Source organism: Panicum virgatum, chromosome 6K (genome assembly GCF_016808335.1).
Source record: "Panicum virgatum strain AP13 chromosome 6K, P.virgatum_v5, whole genome shotgun sequence".
In the NCBI taxonomy this organism is placed as follows: Eukaryota; Viridiplantae; Streptophyta; class Magnoliopsida; order Poales; family Poaceae; genus Panicum; species Panicum virgatum.
The window spans coordinates 454,095-470,029 of NC_053141.1; the positions used below are offsets into that span (position 1 = coordinate 454,095).

Consider the following 15,935-nt stretch of genomic DNA (forward strand, 5'->3'; position numbering starts at 1 on the left):
TGCTCACCACAACATTGGGAGCTATCCGGCGACGCCTAGCCGTCTAGGAGGAAAACTTCCAAGAGTAACAAATGCAATTTGAAAGCTTTGACGAATCTCAAAGGTGCTCAAACTATGGTTGCTCACTTGCTGCTCAAAATGCAGCTCTCACAATGCTCTACAATCTCACACTTGCGCGATCTCTCGACCCAATCCAAAGATATGCAATCTAGATGGCTTAACTCACAAAGAGTGCTGGGGAGAGCTAGCTGGTCAAGAAATTGCTTAAGGAAGCTCAAGAGAAGCCAAAGAACCAGCAGCCCACGCAAGAGGGGGCTGAGGGGTATAAATACCCCACACTTCAAAACTAGCTGTTGTAACTGTCAGGCAGACCGGTCTATTTAAAACAACTAGCCATTATACCCAGACCGGTATGGGCCAGAGAAGCCCAAACCCAAGTCTAGGTGATCTACTTGATCCACCAAGTCAACACTTGATCATCCAAGTAGTACAAAGTTAGTTCTCAGGGGTTTTCTCTCAAGATTCTCACTTGGGGTGGCCTATGAGCACTTTTGACCATGTCAATCAATCAATAATGCATCCCTCTTGATAGTATGGCGTATCTATACTCAAGATTAAATATCAAACACAATTCAACCACTTGAGCCTTGAATTGCTTCAGCTTTGCCATACTTTGATTTTCTTCAACTTTGGGATTCCAACATTGCACAACCTTCTTTTGAGCAAATCCATACTTGAGCTAGTGACTTAGAGCTCCAAATCATTTGCAAAACTGTACTTGAATGCTCAAGTCACTCCAATAGAAATATTTGATGCATTGCATTGCTTCTCCCAATCAAGACTTGGATATGATACTTCGAACACCCCATGGATACTAGCACTTCACCTTAGCACTTGCACACATGATAAGCCATCGCTTCACCAAAGCTTGCTTAGTCCCTCACACTAGTCATCTCGGTTGGCTTCTTCATCATCACTTACCCTTGCCATGTTGAGCTAAGCTTTGCACATCAACAATGAATTCCATATTTTGTTCTTGTATCTTCATTTCTTTGTCTTGCTTTGTAATCATGAAATTTTGATCCTTTAGACAAAGCATACTTCACCTTGACAAGCCATAATTTGAAACTATCAAATAACGCATAAACACTTATTTCTATCTTTTCTTCATAATGTGATTGTCTTGCTTTGTAACCATGATTTGATAATAATATTCGAAGCATCGCAAGCTTCACAATATAAGACCAATATGTAGCACATAGGTGTATGTCTTCTCTTTTTGTTTAACTCCATAAAGCCTTGCAATAATACTTCTTAACAATTTTATATCTTAAATATTCTTCAAATATGTCAAGCCATGAATAGAAACCATATATTGTCATTGCATGAAAACTTGTTTCTCATTTCTCATCACAACATGCTTGACTTTGTTCAATAAACTCTCTTTTAATTGATTTTTTGATACATGAGACAATACACATAATGATATACAAATAAATCCATGCTCATGATATCTCAAATAAAGCGTTAGTCCTTTAATCATGTTGTCATTCAATTCACCAAAATCCATTAGGGGCCTAGATGCACTTTCAACGTCGCACGCACAATATCACATTGGTGGATCGGAACGCCCCAGCTCAATCGTTATGGGAAATCACGATGAGCGGGAGGATGATCATGAGGAGATCGCTACTAATTATGTGGAATCAGGAGAGTCAATTAATAGAAAGACCACTGTTGTCGACATAAATTTCACCTAAAAAATTGCTGACTCAATGGATCCGGATCCAGAACCAAAGTCCATAATAGAGTGTCGGAAGTGCTTTGATTGGGACAAATGGAAAGCAGCAATTGAGACAGAATTGCGCTCGCTTTGCCAAAGAGAGGTTTTTGGACCTGCAGTTCCAACACCTCCAAAATTCATCCCTATATGATGCAAATGGGTCTTCCTCTGGAAGAGGAATGAACATGGTCAGGTGGTAAGATACAAAGCGAGGCTGGTGGCACAAGGGTTCATGCAGAGACCCGGCATCGATTATGATGAGACTTACTCTCCTGTTATGAGTGGCATAACATTTCGATATATCATATCTATGGCAGCCAACTTGAATTTAAAAATGCAGTTGATGGATGTTGTGACCGCATATTTGTATGGGTCACTTGAAAGGTCCTTGTTTGGTTTTGGTAATTTAGTGACAACATTAGGTGGACTAATAATGTGTTATATGGAGATACACAGGTGATTAGTCCACAGGTGATGATGAGAAGGAGTTCATTGCATATGAGACATGACATGGAGTCATGTGACCAAGGTGGAGAAGATTAAGACAAGGCTTGACTTGATGGACCGGTTGCAATGGTGAAGGGCAAGTCAAGGCTCTAAAGCGATCGACCGCGAGGCGGTGAAGCATGGGCAAGATTTGGCACCGATGGACCGAGGTGACAGTGAAGAGCGAGCAAGGTCAAGATCAATGGACCAAAGAGGTCATGTGATGATATGGAGTGGATCATATCATTCATGATTACCGTCTGGCCCCTGAGAGCGGACAGTCCGCCACCTGGTGAAAATTCTGGGACAGAAACTCTGCGGTTTCTGTGTGTGCTCACAGGTTGAATGGCGGACGGTCCCCTCCTGGTGTGCGGACAGTCCACCGGTCACTTCCAGATTTAGTCAGAGATGTTTTCAAATCGGTGGGTTTGAAGTTTTGAACCACGGACAGTTCGCTCGGGGCTCTAATGGTCGACTCTGACACACAATCATTGTAGTTCTAGCCATTGGGTTTGAATGGCGGACCGTCCGGTTTCACTGAGGCGGACCGTCCGCGAAAACTCTATTTCGACGGGTTTTTGAGGTAACGGCTAGTTTGGGGCCTCCCACTATAAATAGAGGTAGTGGCCGGCCATTTTGGGATGCTGAGCACCTTGGGGACTTGGTATCCTTGTGTGAGAGTACTTGAGAGCCCTCCAACTCACTTGTGATTAGAGCAAATCATTTTCGCTAAGTGAGAGCGATTCTAGTGTGTTGCATTGAGAGATTGCAAGAGATTGGCACTAGGTGATCGAGTTGCAAGCTCGTGTGCTTGTTACTCTTGGAGGTTGCCACCTCCTAGACGGCTTGGTGGTGGTGGTGTCTTCGTGAAGCTTGCAAGAAGATTGTGCAAGGCTCCGGGACCGTGATTGTGAGGGGTATTGTGCTCACCCCGCGGGAGCCGCGAAGAGCAACTATAGTTGATCGAGACACGAAGAGCAACTCTAGTTGATCGAGACACGAAGAGCAACAAGTGGTCCAGCCGGATCATGTGCTAGAGCTCGGTGTGAGCACTCCACGTGGGAGAGTGTGACTTGAGAGTCACCACTAGCAAAAGGATCGGCGACAACCTTGGAGCTTGTCTCAACGGGGACTAGCTTGGTGGCAACCAAGTGAACCTCGGGATAAAATTCACCGTGTCAACTTTGTCTACTCTTCTCGGTGGTTTGCTTTCTCCAAATCACAAGCCTTGTATTTACATCCATATATATCTTGTGCTTGTATAGTCACTCTAGTGTTTAGTTAGCTTGTGTAGCTTGCTAAATATCTTCTTGCTTGTGTAGCATAGAAATAAAGATCCTAGTGTAACTAATTAGCTTGTGTAGCATAATTAGTTGCCTTGCTTAGTTTGTGTAGCTAAGTAAGTTTGAGCCTTTGGATTTGGCTTGTGTAGCCTTGTCCATTGTGCATCTAGTAAGTTTAGATTGGCTTTGTGCTTTTCCTCATTAGATTTGAGTAGGAGCTCCCCCGGTGTGTGAAGTACTAGTGCTTAGGTTTGAGTGACCTTGCATTAGAATTGGTTAGGTGAGCTCTAGTTTGCCCGGCACTCCTTTTACTTTGTGTAGGATCTTTTGGAGGTGCCTTAGAGTTATAGTTAGAGGGGTGAAGTCTTGGCTAAGCGAATAGTTTCAATTCCGCATAAGTTTCGATTAGCCAGCGCGATTAGTTTTAGAAAGGACTATTCACCCCCCTCTAGTCCGCCATCTCAACCCTACATCACTTGATTCAAAAATTTATATGAGAGTCCCTGAAGGACTCAAGATTCCTGGACCGAATCAAAACCGCAACATGTTCAGCATCCGCCTGCAGCGGTTGTTGTATGGGTTGAAACAATCCGGAAGGATGTGGTTCAACCGTTTGAGTAACTTTCTCCTGAAGAGAGGTTACACAAACAATGATGATTGTCCTTTTGTGTTCATAAAGAAATCCGCTGATGGATTTTGCATCATCTCAGTTTATGTCGATGATTTGAATATCATCGGAACCACAAGGGACATTGAGGAAGCATCGGCTTACCTCAAGACAGAGTTTGAGATGAAAGATTTGGGTAAAACCAAATTTTGTTTGGGCCTGCAGCTCGAACACCTCCCCGAAGGAGTGTTTGTACACCAGTCCACCTATACAGAGAGGGTACTTGAAAAGTTTAATATGGACAAGTGCCACCCTCTGAAAACCCCTATGGTCGTTCGATCCAAGGAAGCGGATAAAGATCCATTCCGACCCAAGGAAGAGGATGAGGAGGTTTTGGGACCTGAAGTCCCATACCTAAGTGCCATCGGTGCACTAATGTACCTTGCAAATTGCACAAGACCATGCATTGCATTCGCAGTGAACTTGTTGGCAAGGTACAGTGCCGCCCCCACCAGAAGACATTGGGTTGGCGTGAAAACCATCCTCAGGTACCTATAAGGTACTCAAGACCTTGGATTATGGTATTCAAGAAAGGGGGTTTTCTCTATGGTGGGTTATGTTGATGCTGGCTACATGTCTGACCCGCATAATGCCAGATCACAGACTGGTTTTGTGTTTCTCTGTGGTGGTGCAGCCATCTCCTGACGGTCTGTGAAGCAGACCCTGGTTGCCACATCAACCAACCACTCAGAGATAATTGCCCTGTATGAGGCCGCACGTGAGTGCGTTTGGCTCCGTCGAATGATTGACCACATCCAGAAGTCATGTGGTATGAATACTGTTGACACCCCCACCATTATCTATGAGGATAATGCGGCTTGTGTTGCATAGATGCATATGGGCTATGTTAAGAGCAACCTCACGAAGCATATTGCTCCTAAATTCTTTTACCCCCACGAGCTCCAGAAGAGCGGGGAGATAAAAATTCTGCAAGCTAAGTCATATGAAAATCTCGCTGATTTATTCACAAAGTCTCTGCCAGCTTCCAGCTTCCACAGGTGTGTTCGTGGAATTGGCATGAGACGACTTAGAGAATTACAGGGTTCAGAGGGAGATCAATCCTGAAACCCACGGCCCATAATTGTGATCCCGAAGATCACATGTCGGTCCTGAAGTACCGACCCAATATCAACTATTGTACTCTTTTTTTCTTGATGAGTTTTTTTTTCACTGGGTTTTCTCATGCAAGGTTTTTAACGAGGCAACAGGTGCAGTATAAGCAATGTATGAGATGTACTCTTTTCTCCTACCCTTTTTCCCACTGGGTTTTTTTGGAGGGGGGGTGGTTTAACGAGGCATACACATGACATAAAATTGGCCAAGGGGGAGTGTTGTAAATCAAAGTCAAAGAACAGTATGTGAAAACTGAACTTTGAAGGTGGCCAAATTTATGAAGAGGAGGAGAAAGTCTTTGAATTCACATTACTGTAACTTGAGCTCCTCTCCTATAAATAGGAGGTCACTCTCACCCTTTGTAATGAGAAGTGAAAAGTGAAATACAGATAGCAACTCCTCTCCTCACTGTGCTCTCGTGTGTCCATTCTGTGTGTTTTGTGTGAGTACTACAAGCTGATTTCTTAACAAACTCAACATCTATGAGTATTTTCGAGATACTGAGCCGGCAAATTCTCGAATTGACAACGTTAGGTGGCTTGTTGTTGACGGGCACGTCACTTGTACTGCTAAAAGAACGCCGGTTAAATTCTGAAATGAAACCAGAAAAATGTGAGAATCTAGGATGGTTGTACCACACGAACCTTACCAGCTAAACTACACTCAGTTCACAAAATAGTTGTAGGTTTTTGACATTTTACTCTTGTAATAATATACAAAAAATTCAGGATGCTCATTAGAATTTTAAAAGGTAGACTTTATACATTTGACCAGCATTTATTAAAAATGTGCATATTTAGTATGAGTATTTTTCATGTTTAAATATCTTTTGATACCTCAGCATTTGTTCGTAGCAATTCATGATATACTGTAAGTGAAATCAATGATCAAAGTATGTCTGAAGAAATATTTTAAATCCCAATACACCTTTTAAAAGAGATAAATGCAGTACCAGCATGCTGCTCTAGAATCAAATTTTGAAGCAAAGGTAAGTTTCGGATAGGAATTTGGTACAACATTCTTTTGCACATCACACCAAGATGCTTGTAATTAAAGAGTCCAAAGAAATTGTAAAAGAACCAACGGCCAACCGAACAGCAGCACGCGGCAGGTAGGGGTGTAATCGTTTGACACGTGTACTTCCCCGATGCTTCATTCCTCCGTCCTGTGTGGCCTTTCGCTAAATGATTTAGCTTCCACTAAGCTAGCTATAGCGCTAAGCTATAGCTCTTTCAGATTTTTTTGAAGCGTTTCTGCTAAATATTTTAGTCCGCTATTTTTTATATTTGATAAAACTGTCAAAAGTTAAGTGCAAACTTGTATTTTGCTAACTGGAGTAGACCTGGTCATGGATTGGGTCGAGTCCGGGCAAGGAAATTTTGGTTATTTTTCTTCGGCCCGAACATAGCACGACCCAACCACCGGCTAGATGTTTCGGATCGGATTAAACATCGGGTCAGATTTTTTCAAGTTTTGGGGTTAAGAAATTTGGCCCATGTCTAACTTGAGGTTCAATATTTTAGCTCGAGTCCAGCCCACATACCAATCGGGTCGGGTCGGGTCGGGTTCGCTAGGTTGACCAGCCCGTGATCAGGCCCAAATCCAAGGGACTAGGTCCAAAGTTTGTGTAAGAGTGTATCATTTTGTCTAGTCCACTCCAATACAATAAACAAAAAGAGCGCAGGCTTCCACTGTGATTGTGCTGCTGTCTCATGGCTTTGTTTTGATGCGCGCTAGAATCCTAACGCTAGAAGAGAATCTTTCCCGCATGAAGAACTAAATGAAGTCTATTTGTAAAATCTTTTTAGAGATGGGTGTAACTTTTCGCGACGAATCTAATGACGGTAATTAATCAATGATTTGCTATAGTGGTGCTACAGTGACCTTACTCTAATCGCGCGGCCAAAGACCTCATTAGATTCTTAAGGGTCACTAGCGCGGGAGTTTTGGAGTTGGTTTTATAAACTGACTTTGTTTGACACCGTAATAAACGGTCAAAGTGTCATTATTCACTAGCGTGCTACGAAACTAAACGAGCCCATGTGTTACCTGTTTTCTTTATTTTGGGAGGGGAGTTCCAACAAGACAATTCCTTCCATCTCCCGCGTTTCTTATTTTCCCCTTGCTACCCTGCTCTACCCGAGGCTATCCACTTCTCTGGTTCTCCCAATTTTTTCCCCCAATCTCCCCTCCTCTTCCCGGCAGCAGATAGAAGCTGTACCTGTTCCTCTTCGATTTGGCTCGTCTTATCTCCTGGCGCTCAAAAGCTCAAGCCTTTCCAGGGCTGGGAGGCGACAAATCGGAGGGGATTCGGAGCGCAAAGCTTCTGTATCCAATCCAGGGGGGGAAGGGTTGCGAGGTTTTCTGCATCCAAAGTTGGGCGCTTTTGCTTATTCTCCTTAACAGAAATCGCTTGCTTTGTGTAGGAAAGCCAGATCTTGTCCACAGATACGGGTTTGAAATCTGTGAGCGAGTCGACGAACAAGATAGGGTAAGATTCCTGTTCCTTCTGATTGCCCCGTCCCTACCATGCAAGATTCGATTTTTCATCGGATTCTTTACTTCCCGCAGGAATTCCTAGTTCAGCTTGAGCTGTGCTTAATGATAACATCTGTTTTGTGCTAGTTGTTGGAAAATAGATAAAAAAAATCTCTCGTTTTTTCCTTTTTTTCATTTCTCAAGTGGAACTGCAAAACAAAAGGTCAAGGCTTAAGTAGAACTATTTGAATGCGCAAAGTAGCCATAATATTGGTCAAATTCTACTCTGTGGCTGCAAAAAGGGTGGTCAAAATTTCACACCCTGCCTATGAATGTGTGAATTGTGATGTAGTTAGGCCTTTAATTAATGGTGTTTCGTTGGCCTTTCGCCATCAGAGAGGTTGTTTGCCCATGATATGATCATCTAGTGCTAAGTGTGAAACAAGAACAACTAGTTAAATGCTACAGTAATCCACTGACTTTCTAGCGGCTGTTAGACTATTCAAGTGAGAATGGACTTCGCTACAATGGGATTTGACCGACTTAATCTCACATGATTGGATATGTTCGTATGCTCTAATCCTCTAATCGTCTTCCTTGGCGGTTGCCTAGTTTATTGTGCATGCTATTCATCCTGATTTGTTGCATACTTGCTTTCAGCTTAATGTTGACTTCTTGTTTGGTGGTCTTGGAATTTATAAACCAAAGAAGTGTTGCTGGCTGATAGAAAAGATAAGGCACAGCCACAATATTGTGTTGGCAGTGTTTTTGTTTTGCCTTTTCGGTGTATTGTGTAAGCCCAGTAGTTACTAATGCTTTGCCATTTGCATATGTTGTTGCTAGCAGGCTCACTTTGAAGATCTTGGTCACCACAAGAAATTTGCAGTTATTGTGCCTTCTCACTGGACATGTCTTTCCACAGCATAATCCGTGATGTTAGGGAAAGCTTTGGTAGCTTATCAAGACGGAGTTTTGAGGTTAGAATTTCTGGTCTGCCTGGTCTTGGTCATCACAGAGGGAAATCTGTTGGATCTGTGAGCAACCTGCACGATGGACCTATAGTAGTTGATCAAAGCAGGTGGGTTGGTCTTCCTCCCGAATTGCTTCGAGATGTAATGAAAAGGCTTGAGGAAGGTGAGAGCACTTGGCCATCCCGCAGAGATGTTGTTGCTTGCGCAGCAGTTTGTGGAACATGGAGAGAGATATGCAAGGACATAGTGCCGAGTCCGGAATTTGGTGGAATGCTCACTTTTCCAGTGTCACTTAAACAGGTAACAGTTTAATGTAGTTACCAGGGGCAGAAAATTGCAAAACCTGTATTATTGATTTTCGCTGCTTGTATTTTAGTATTTTATTCAATAACTTGTACTCTCAAATAATTGCAAAAAAATTAATGTGCTGCACAAAATATTATGAATCAACACATCCTTCTGTTTTGAGAATACTTGATACTATCAACCATTTTATTTGTTTACAAAATACTTGTGACTACATGCTTCTCAATTCACAATTACCCTTTCTCCCTTGTCAAAATTCGTCTCAGCCCCAGCCCATACTCCAAACTTCATCCCAGGATAAATCATTTGGTCTCGTTAGCAATTTTGTCCCTTGTATTTCAGAAGTAGAGAACAGCCACTGCAGTATATATTATGTCCACCCACAAATGTTTGCTCCCATCTAATTTTGTCTTTTCTTGTACAGCCAGGACCTAGAGATGGAATAATACAGTGTTTTATAAAAAGGGACAAATCAACATCAACTTATTATCTTTACCTATGTCTTAGTCCTGGTAAGTATCAAGTATGTGCTCTGTTTTTCTCATTAATATCCTTCGGAGTAACTTCATATGACTAGGACAAATTGGACTGTCAAAAGTTTATATGAACAGGATAAACTGTTCAGGTTAATTCCACAACTACTCCCTTGCTCTAGTGATTTTTGTCAGGAATTATCTTCTTGACAATTTTCCACCTGGCTTGGAGAACCAAATGTGTTACTTCATATGGCTTTTGAGATATGTTTCACCTTTTGGTCTTCTCGAATGAGGACTATTAGATATGAACAGATTGACCTAAAAATAGTGAAACCAGACCCCCCCCCCCAAACACACCCACCCACCCACCCATAATTCTTGTATAAATAGTATATATTGTTTTGTGCAGATATACACTTTTTCGTGTTATAAATGCTTGCTTTCAGTGATCTAATGTTGGTGGTTACAGTAAATTAAGGAAGAATTAGACTTACTTTTTGGTACCCTTAGCAAAACAGAATTCTCACAACTTTGCTTTGATACTTTGGATCATGTAGCTGTCCTCAGTGAGAACGGGAAATTTCTACTAGCAGCTAAGAGGAATCGTCGTACAACTTATACTGAGTACATCATTTCTATGGATCCTAAAAATATATCACGTTCAAGTAATGGCTACGTTGGAAAAATGAGGTGAAGTATCTTACCTTGACAGCAATATTTCAATCCAACTTAAAATGATTTTTGAGTTTTGCGTGATGTTGTCCATTTGAATCTGACACTACAACAGGTCAAATTTTCTTGGCACGAAATTCGTCATATACGACACTCAGCCGCCATACAATGCTGGGAGTCTTGTTTCATGCGGGCGTGGCAGCCGTAGAATCTCCTCTAGGAGGGTTTCCCCCAAGGTACCCGCTGCTAGCTATCCCATTGCCCGGGTGAACTATGAGCTAAATGTGCTTGGCACAAGGGGGCCCAGGCGTATGAATTGCACCATGCATTCCATTCCAGCCTCAGCACTGGAACCTGAAGGCATGGTCCCTGGCCAACCCACGCAACTCTTCCTCCCTGGCACTTCTGCCTATGAAGAATCCTTTCGTAGTGTAAATACCGCTTCCAGCTCAAGGTTCTCGGTTACAGACCACTCATTGGACTTCAGCTCCTCTCGTTTCTCAGAGGTAAGCAGAGTGATCCAGCAAGGTGAGGATGATGGTCAGGCCAAGGAGAGGCCTTTGGTTCTCCGCAATAAAGAGCCAAGGTGGCACGAGCAGCTGCAGTGTTGGTGCCTCAACTTCCGTGGCCGGGTGACAGTGGCTTCTGTGAAGAACTTTCAGTTGATAGCTGCGCCATTGTTAGATGCTGTGCCCTCTGAATTGACGCAGCAGGCTCAGCAGCAAACCCAGCCTTCGAGTTCATCTTCAGCATCCGATCATGATAAGGTGATCCTGCAGTTTGGAAAGGTTGCCAAGGACATGTTCACAATGGACTACCGATACCCGCTCTCAGCATTCCAGGCCTTCACCATCTGTTTGACTAGCTTTGACACCAAGCTGGCTTGTGAATAGATTAGAGATAAGAACAGGCATGTAGGTCAGTAAGTATTTATATGGTGTGTGTGTGCGTGTCAAAGCTAAGAACCGGCAATTGTTCTAAGCTGCAGGTGTTTGGTACAATTTTTCATGTCTGTAACCTGTAATGGTGAAACGTGCAGACATTACCTCAAGTCTTCCAGGTTCCAATTCGGCAATTCCTTGATGGTTTCAGTCTTTGAATATGTTTCTTTAATTAACAATAAAGTCACGGGACCAATAATGTGATGTACATTCTTCAGTTTATGTTTTTTAGGAAAGACCAACTACAGTCCATTTGCAAATCCACATTTTGGAAAGGACACATTATACATACCAGTGGCCATATCGTCATAAAAATTATGTACAGTTATGAATCGCCTCATACACTCCTGAAGAATTTCAAACAATTCCTATAAACATCTAAAACCTTCCATAAACTGGGGTTTTTACACATAAAATTCTATGATTGATCAAGCAACTGGCTAAATTCCTAAAAACAGATGGCAAATGAGAACATATGCCTTCAAATCCAATCATTCACATCCCTCTTGGATAACTTAAACGAGTTGTTGGTGTCTGCTATATGAAAACGTGCAAAGTAAATTTCAATGAACAGGCACATTCGTAAACCATCAACAAAGTTCATCAGGGTGTTGTTTCTGCTGAGGAGACGATGGTAATGCAGCATTACTAACCGACAAGTCCAGATCCCTAACTTCACCGAAGATCTCAGTCTTAGTTCTGGTTACAGGGATGTCAGTGTCTGAATCTGGTGTGCGATATTTAACACCATTGCTTCCAGACTCCAATTCTTCATCGCTAAGTTCATCTGTCGGGCGCCTCGGAGACTTCAGAACGTCGAGACCTATTTCTAGATCATCCTCAACCTTGGCTCGCGGACGATGAGGTGCATCATCTTCTGGCACATTGGAATAGCTGATCTGTGGCTGTGCTGCCTCATGTTCCTCTTGAACAATAGCTCGTAGGTTGATCTTAGAAGGCTTCCTTTTTGTGCACCAGAACTCATGACAGTTGCGCACAAAACCGCGGTCATACACGTTTGGTTGGTTGCTGTACTTGTACTTGATATTCTCATACGTTGTCTTCAGAATAACAAAGCACAGGTTTCATTCAGTAAAATAAAAATGTGGGATTGAGCAAGCCACTAATACTAGTACATAATGATGCACATTTTTCTTTAGCTTTCCAACTCAAATTCAGGATAGATTTAAATGATATTGAGGTGTTCATTTTATTTCAATTCAGCAGGCACTAAATATCATATCTGCAGCCTATCCATCATTTCTTTATTTGGCAAAAGAGCTTTAGACATTATGCCTTGACGTTGACTTGGGAGGGCTAACCTTGTTTGTCGCGATAAGGTAAGAATGGAACCCAGTGAGACCGCCGACAAACCAGAAGCAAACGAAACAATATGCCATGACTGCCAATGAAGCTGGAGATTCTTTAATGGCCTTCACCAATGAATGGTGACCCCTACTCATGAGAAGCTTGATGTACAATCCACACATTGCACATACATAGATACACAGGACTGCCGCCGACAAAACAAAACAGAAGAAGTACCGGTAATTTCGCTGCAAAAGAAACAAAATGCAAATAAGCCTAGGCTGTTTTCATAGGAAATGCACTCAAGCTGTAAAATGAAAAAAAAACATCCATAACTTGTCTACTCTGAAAAAAAATGAAGTAATCAACATAACTGACCTCTCCAATACACTGCCCAACCCAAGGGCAGTGATGATCAAAGCGCTCAACACAGTTATCACATTTGGAGCAGTGGGAGCAGCGAGGAGGCCGGTATATCATGCAAGTTTCACAGTATTTCACTTTCACAGGCACGCCATTGACCATAACCTCTTTTACTCGAGGAAACTGAAGAGTATGTGGAGCTGAAGCATCATGAGAAAACTCTTCCACAGGTGGGTGTGAATTCCGTGGTACAATACCTGGATCTTGAGATGAGGTAAGCAAGAGCAGTAACAGTACCTAACAATCAGGTTTTGCAGAGAAGGATAATATGATTTTGGTGCAACACACATAAAAAAATAAAGTAGGAAATAAATAGCGACACAGTAAGTTCAGCACTGCTCATTGAGAAAATAACTTCTGGATAAAAGATACTTAAAGAACATATTTAGTATGCAGAAGCATATATGAATATAAATTTATTTTGGATCGCTCAATGTTCACTCTTCAAAAAGATAATAAAATGGAAGTTCCGAGCCAAGGTCCACAAATATGCATAAGAACCAAGCATGTCAGGACGACTGAAGGTTGCAATACAGCTGTGTTCCTTTGGGACCAAAATAAAAGGACTATCACACAAGGTTTCTTTTCATGATCATAACGATGTCAAATACACCCTGCAAAAACTACAGGTTGTAAAGCATATTCACCTGTCTGTCTGATTAAAATTAACACGGTTTCACTGCAACACAGTCAGCATTTTTCTTTAAAGAAAAACTGAACTTGTTAGAAAGTATTAAAAGATTTCAGGATTGCAGTTTGTTCATTATGGTAGGCTATTTTAGTGACATTAGGAAAAATTCTCTTAACTGAAATAGGAAATATTATGCAAGCACCTTAGTGCAACTACAAAGTAAACATGCAAAGAATGTTTACTCACATAAATTGTAAGGCCTATGGTGACAACAAGAATTGCATAGCCTGCATTATATGCAGGAAATATGTGTATGAGATCCCTGGCCACAAAGACGCAGAAGACAGCAACAGGGATTGCGATTAGAGCGAAAGATAAGAGAGTGGCCTTGGCATCTGGTCCAAAGATCAACCTTCCACCACACAAGATTATCTGAACACAGAGAAATAAATTACTGAAAATCTGATAGCTTAACAAAAGGTACTGAATATAGGCAAGCAGCAGAAACAAACATACTGAAAATTGCAAGCCAAGCTGTTAACATCTGAAAAGAAAGCCTTGGTAATATCATCTTAACTAGTGGAGGCATCAAAAGTCCTTCCATGGTGAAGGAAAGACAGTGTAACGGTAGTCTGAACTCTTATGAAAAAGGAATGCTGAAACCTCTGGTTCTAAAACCGTTGAAAGGCGTAGGGCCTAAGAATTTAATTACAATGTTGCTCTCAAAAAAAAATTGCAATGCTGTGCAGCAGAGCGTTGGGCATTGTCTCGTAAGCCTCTAATTTGTTGGGATTAGCCGGCAGCAAGTAAGAAGAGGCACGACACAGAATGGTGAAGCCTTGACATAACATAGTGTCATACGACTGAGATTATGTTATTAAGGAAGGGAAGGTTAAGATGATTCACATTGGCTGCCAAAGTGCATCCAAATCGAGTCTGGATAGTTTATTCACCAGTGTCGGCAAGACTCTGGTGACGCGATAAACAAATCAGGAAATGGAATGGATCAACTAACTAGGCAGACAATGCATATAAAGATCCAAGAGGCCCTAATCATCTTATCCTCCAAAGAAGCCCCTCTCCCTTAAGCGTCGGAGCCAAACTGTCAGGTCTGATGCAAGCGAGAAATCAAGAAGAAGCTGGCACAACAGGCAATCCGGGCAAGAAGGACTGAATCCAAACCCAAGAAAGGCGCGACCTTTAAGGACCCAAGAAAGAAGAAAGGAACTACTACTCCTGTTCCTGCAAGTTCCTAGGGAGCGGGAGGGGGAGGGGGATGGATGGTGATGTAATGAATCCGACTCACGTTGTTGCCTCTCCAGGCTTGGTACACCCGGCGCTGCTTGTGCTTGGCCATGGCCATGGCCGGCGTCGGCGTCGTTGAGAGAGTCCAAGCGGCGGCGCTCTCCTTCTAGTCCCGGCTTCCCTTGCTTTTTGGATCGACAAGATTTCCTCCTCCCCTCCCCTTTCCTTTCCTCTACAAGGACATCACATCCCTCGCGGGGGGGGGGGGGGGGGGGGGGTATTGGATTTGGAAGCAGGACGATGCCTCTCGCATCGCATCACGGCTGCGCTGTCGGTGCGGTGGGGTTTTTCTAGTACTGGCAGTAGAAATACCAATCAATCAAAAAGGTCGCGATTTTAGGCTGGCATGGCATGGCAATACCAAAATGGCATGGCAACCCCAGAGGAACTAGGGAAAGATGCTTGGATTCGTGGGGAAGAAGAAGGTCTCTCTCTTCCAACCCCAAACAAGGTTACAAACAACAAGGCCCTCCAAGGAGGGGAACTGGAGAAGAGATGAAAAAGAGAAGGTATCGTATTCGTCTATTCGATTCCCTTCCTATCTTTGCTCCTCCTGTTTCTCTAGCTCCTGTCTTCCTTCCTACCGCGTTTTCTTTTCTTTCTTTTTTCCTTATATTCTGTTATTACAAAAAAAATTGTTATTTTCTCTCTGTTAAGCAACGCACAACATCTACCCAATCACGTCGTGCCGTATCCTATAATTACAGTGGGGGTAAAACTATTCGATTCGATTATTCGGGTGATGCTACTCCATCTAGTCTAGTACTACTAAAACAAGAATGGATCATTTGAGTTATTGTGACTGACATCTGTCTATCTATCTTTGTGTGTGTGATCTTGTCAAAAGACAGCATTCGATTCTCATTATTCTCTTGATTGAAAAAGATGCAACAAAAAGTACTGGCTATTTCTTTCTTTTGAGGTTGTGTTTAGATGCGAAAAGTTTGCAAAAAGTGAAGCTGAAAAGCACTGTAGCATTTTTCGTTTGTATGTGGTAAATATTATCCTACCATGGGCTAACTAGGCTCAAAAGATTCATCTCGCAACGTGCATCCAAACTGTGCAATAAGTTGTTTTGTTTACCCACATTTA

At 42.4% G+C, this 15,935-nt stretch overlaps 2 protein-coding genes across 5 annotated transcripts; one reads left to right on the plus strand and one right to left on the minus strand.

The window, feature by feature from the left end:
• The first annotated feature begins 7,377 nt into the window (after window positions 1–7,377).
• LOC120711079 (tubby-like F-box protein 12) lies at window positions 7,378–11,380 on the plus strand. Of its 4 annotated transcripts, none has more exons than XM_039996487.1 (6): window positions 7,378–7,823; window positions 8,654–8,787; window positions 8,889–9,081; window positions 9,512–9,599; window positions 10,121–10,253; window positions 10,351–11,380. In XM_039996487.1, the coding sequence occupies exons 2-6, from the start codon at window positions 8,744–8,746 to the stop codon at window positions 11,126–11,128; spliced, it is 1,236 nt and encodes a 411-aa protein (XP_039852421.1). In that variant the 5' UTR covers window positions 7,378–7,823; window positions 8,654–8,743; the 3' UTR covers window positions 11,129–11,380. The 4 variants fall into 4 exon arrangements, with proteins under 4 accessions (XP_039852421.1, XP_039852420.1, XP_039852418.1 ...); XM_039996486.1 differs by having other exon boundaries at window positions 8,657–8,787; XM_039996484.1 differs by having other exon boundaries at window positions 8,657–9,081.
• An 85-nt stretch (window positions 11,381–11,465) lies between these two features.
• Window positions 11,466–15,377, minus strand: LOC120711081 (protein S-acyltransferase 8-like). The gene is made up of 5 exons (XM_039996488.1): window positions 14,845–15,377; window positions 13,785–13,970; window positions 12,863–13,144; window positions 12,499–12,732; window positions 11,466–12,237 (listed from the first exon to the last, which is right to left on the minus strand). The coding sequence occupies exons 1-5, from the start codon at window positions 14,899–14,901 to the stop codon at window positions 11,767–11,769; spliced, it is 1,230 nt and encodes a 409-aa protein (XP_039852422.1). The 5' UTR covers window positions 14,902–15,377; the 3' UTR covers window positions 11,466–11,766.
• Between the last annotated feature and the right edge of the window lie 558 nt (window positions 15,378–15,935).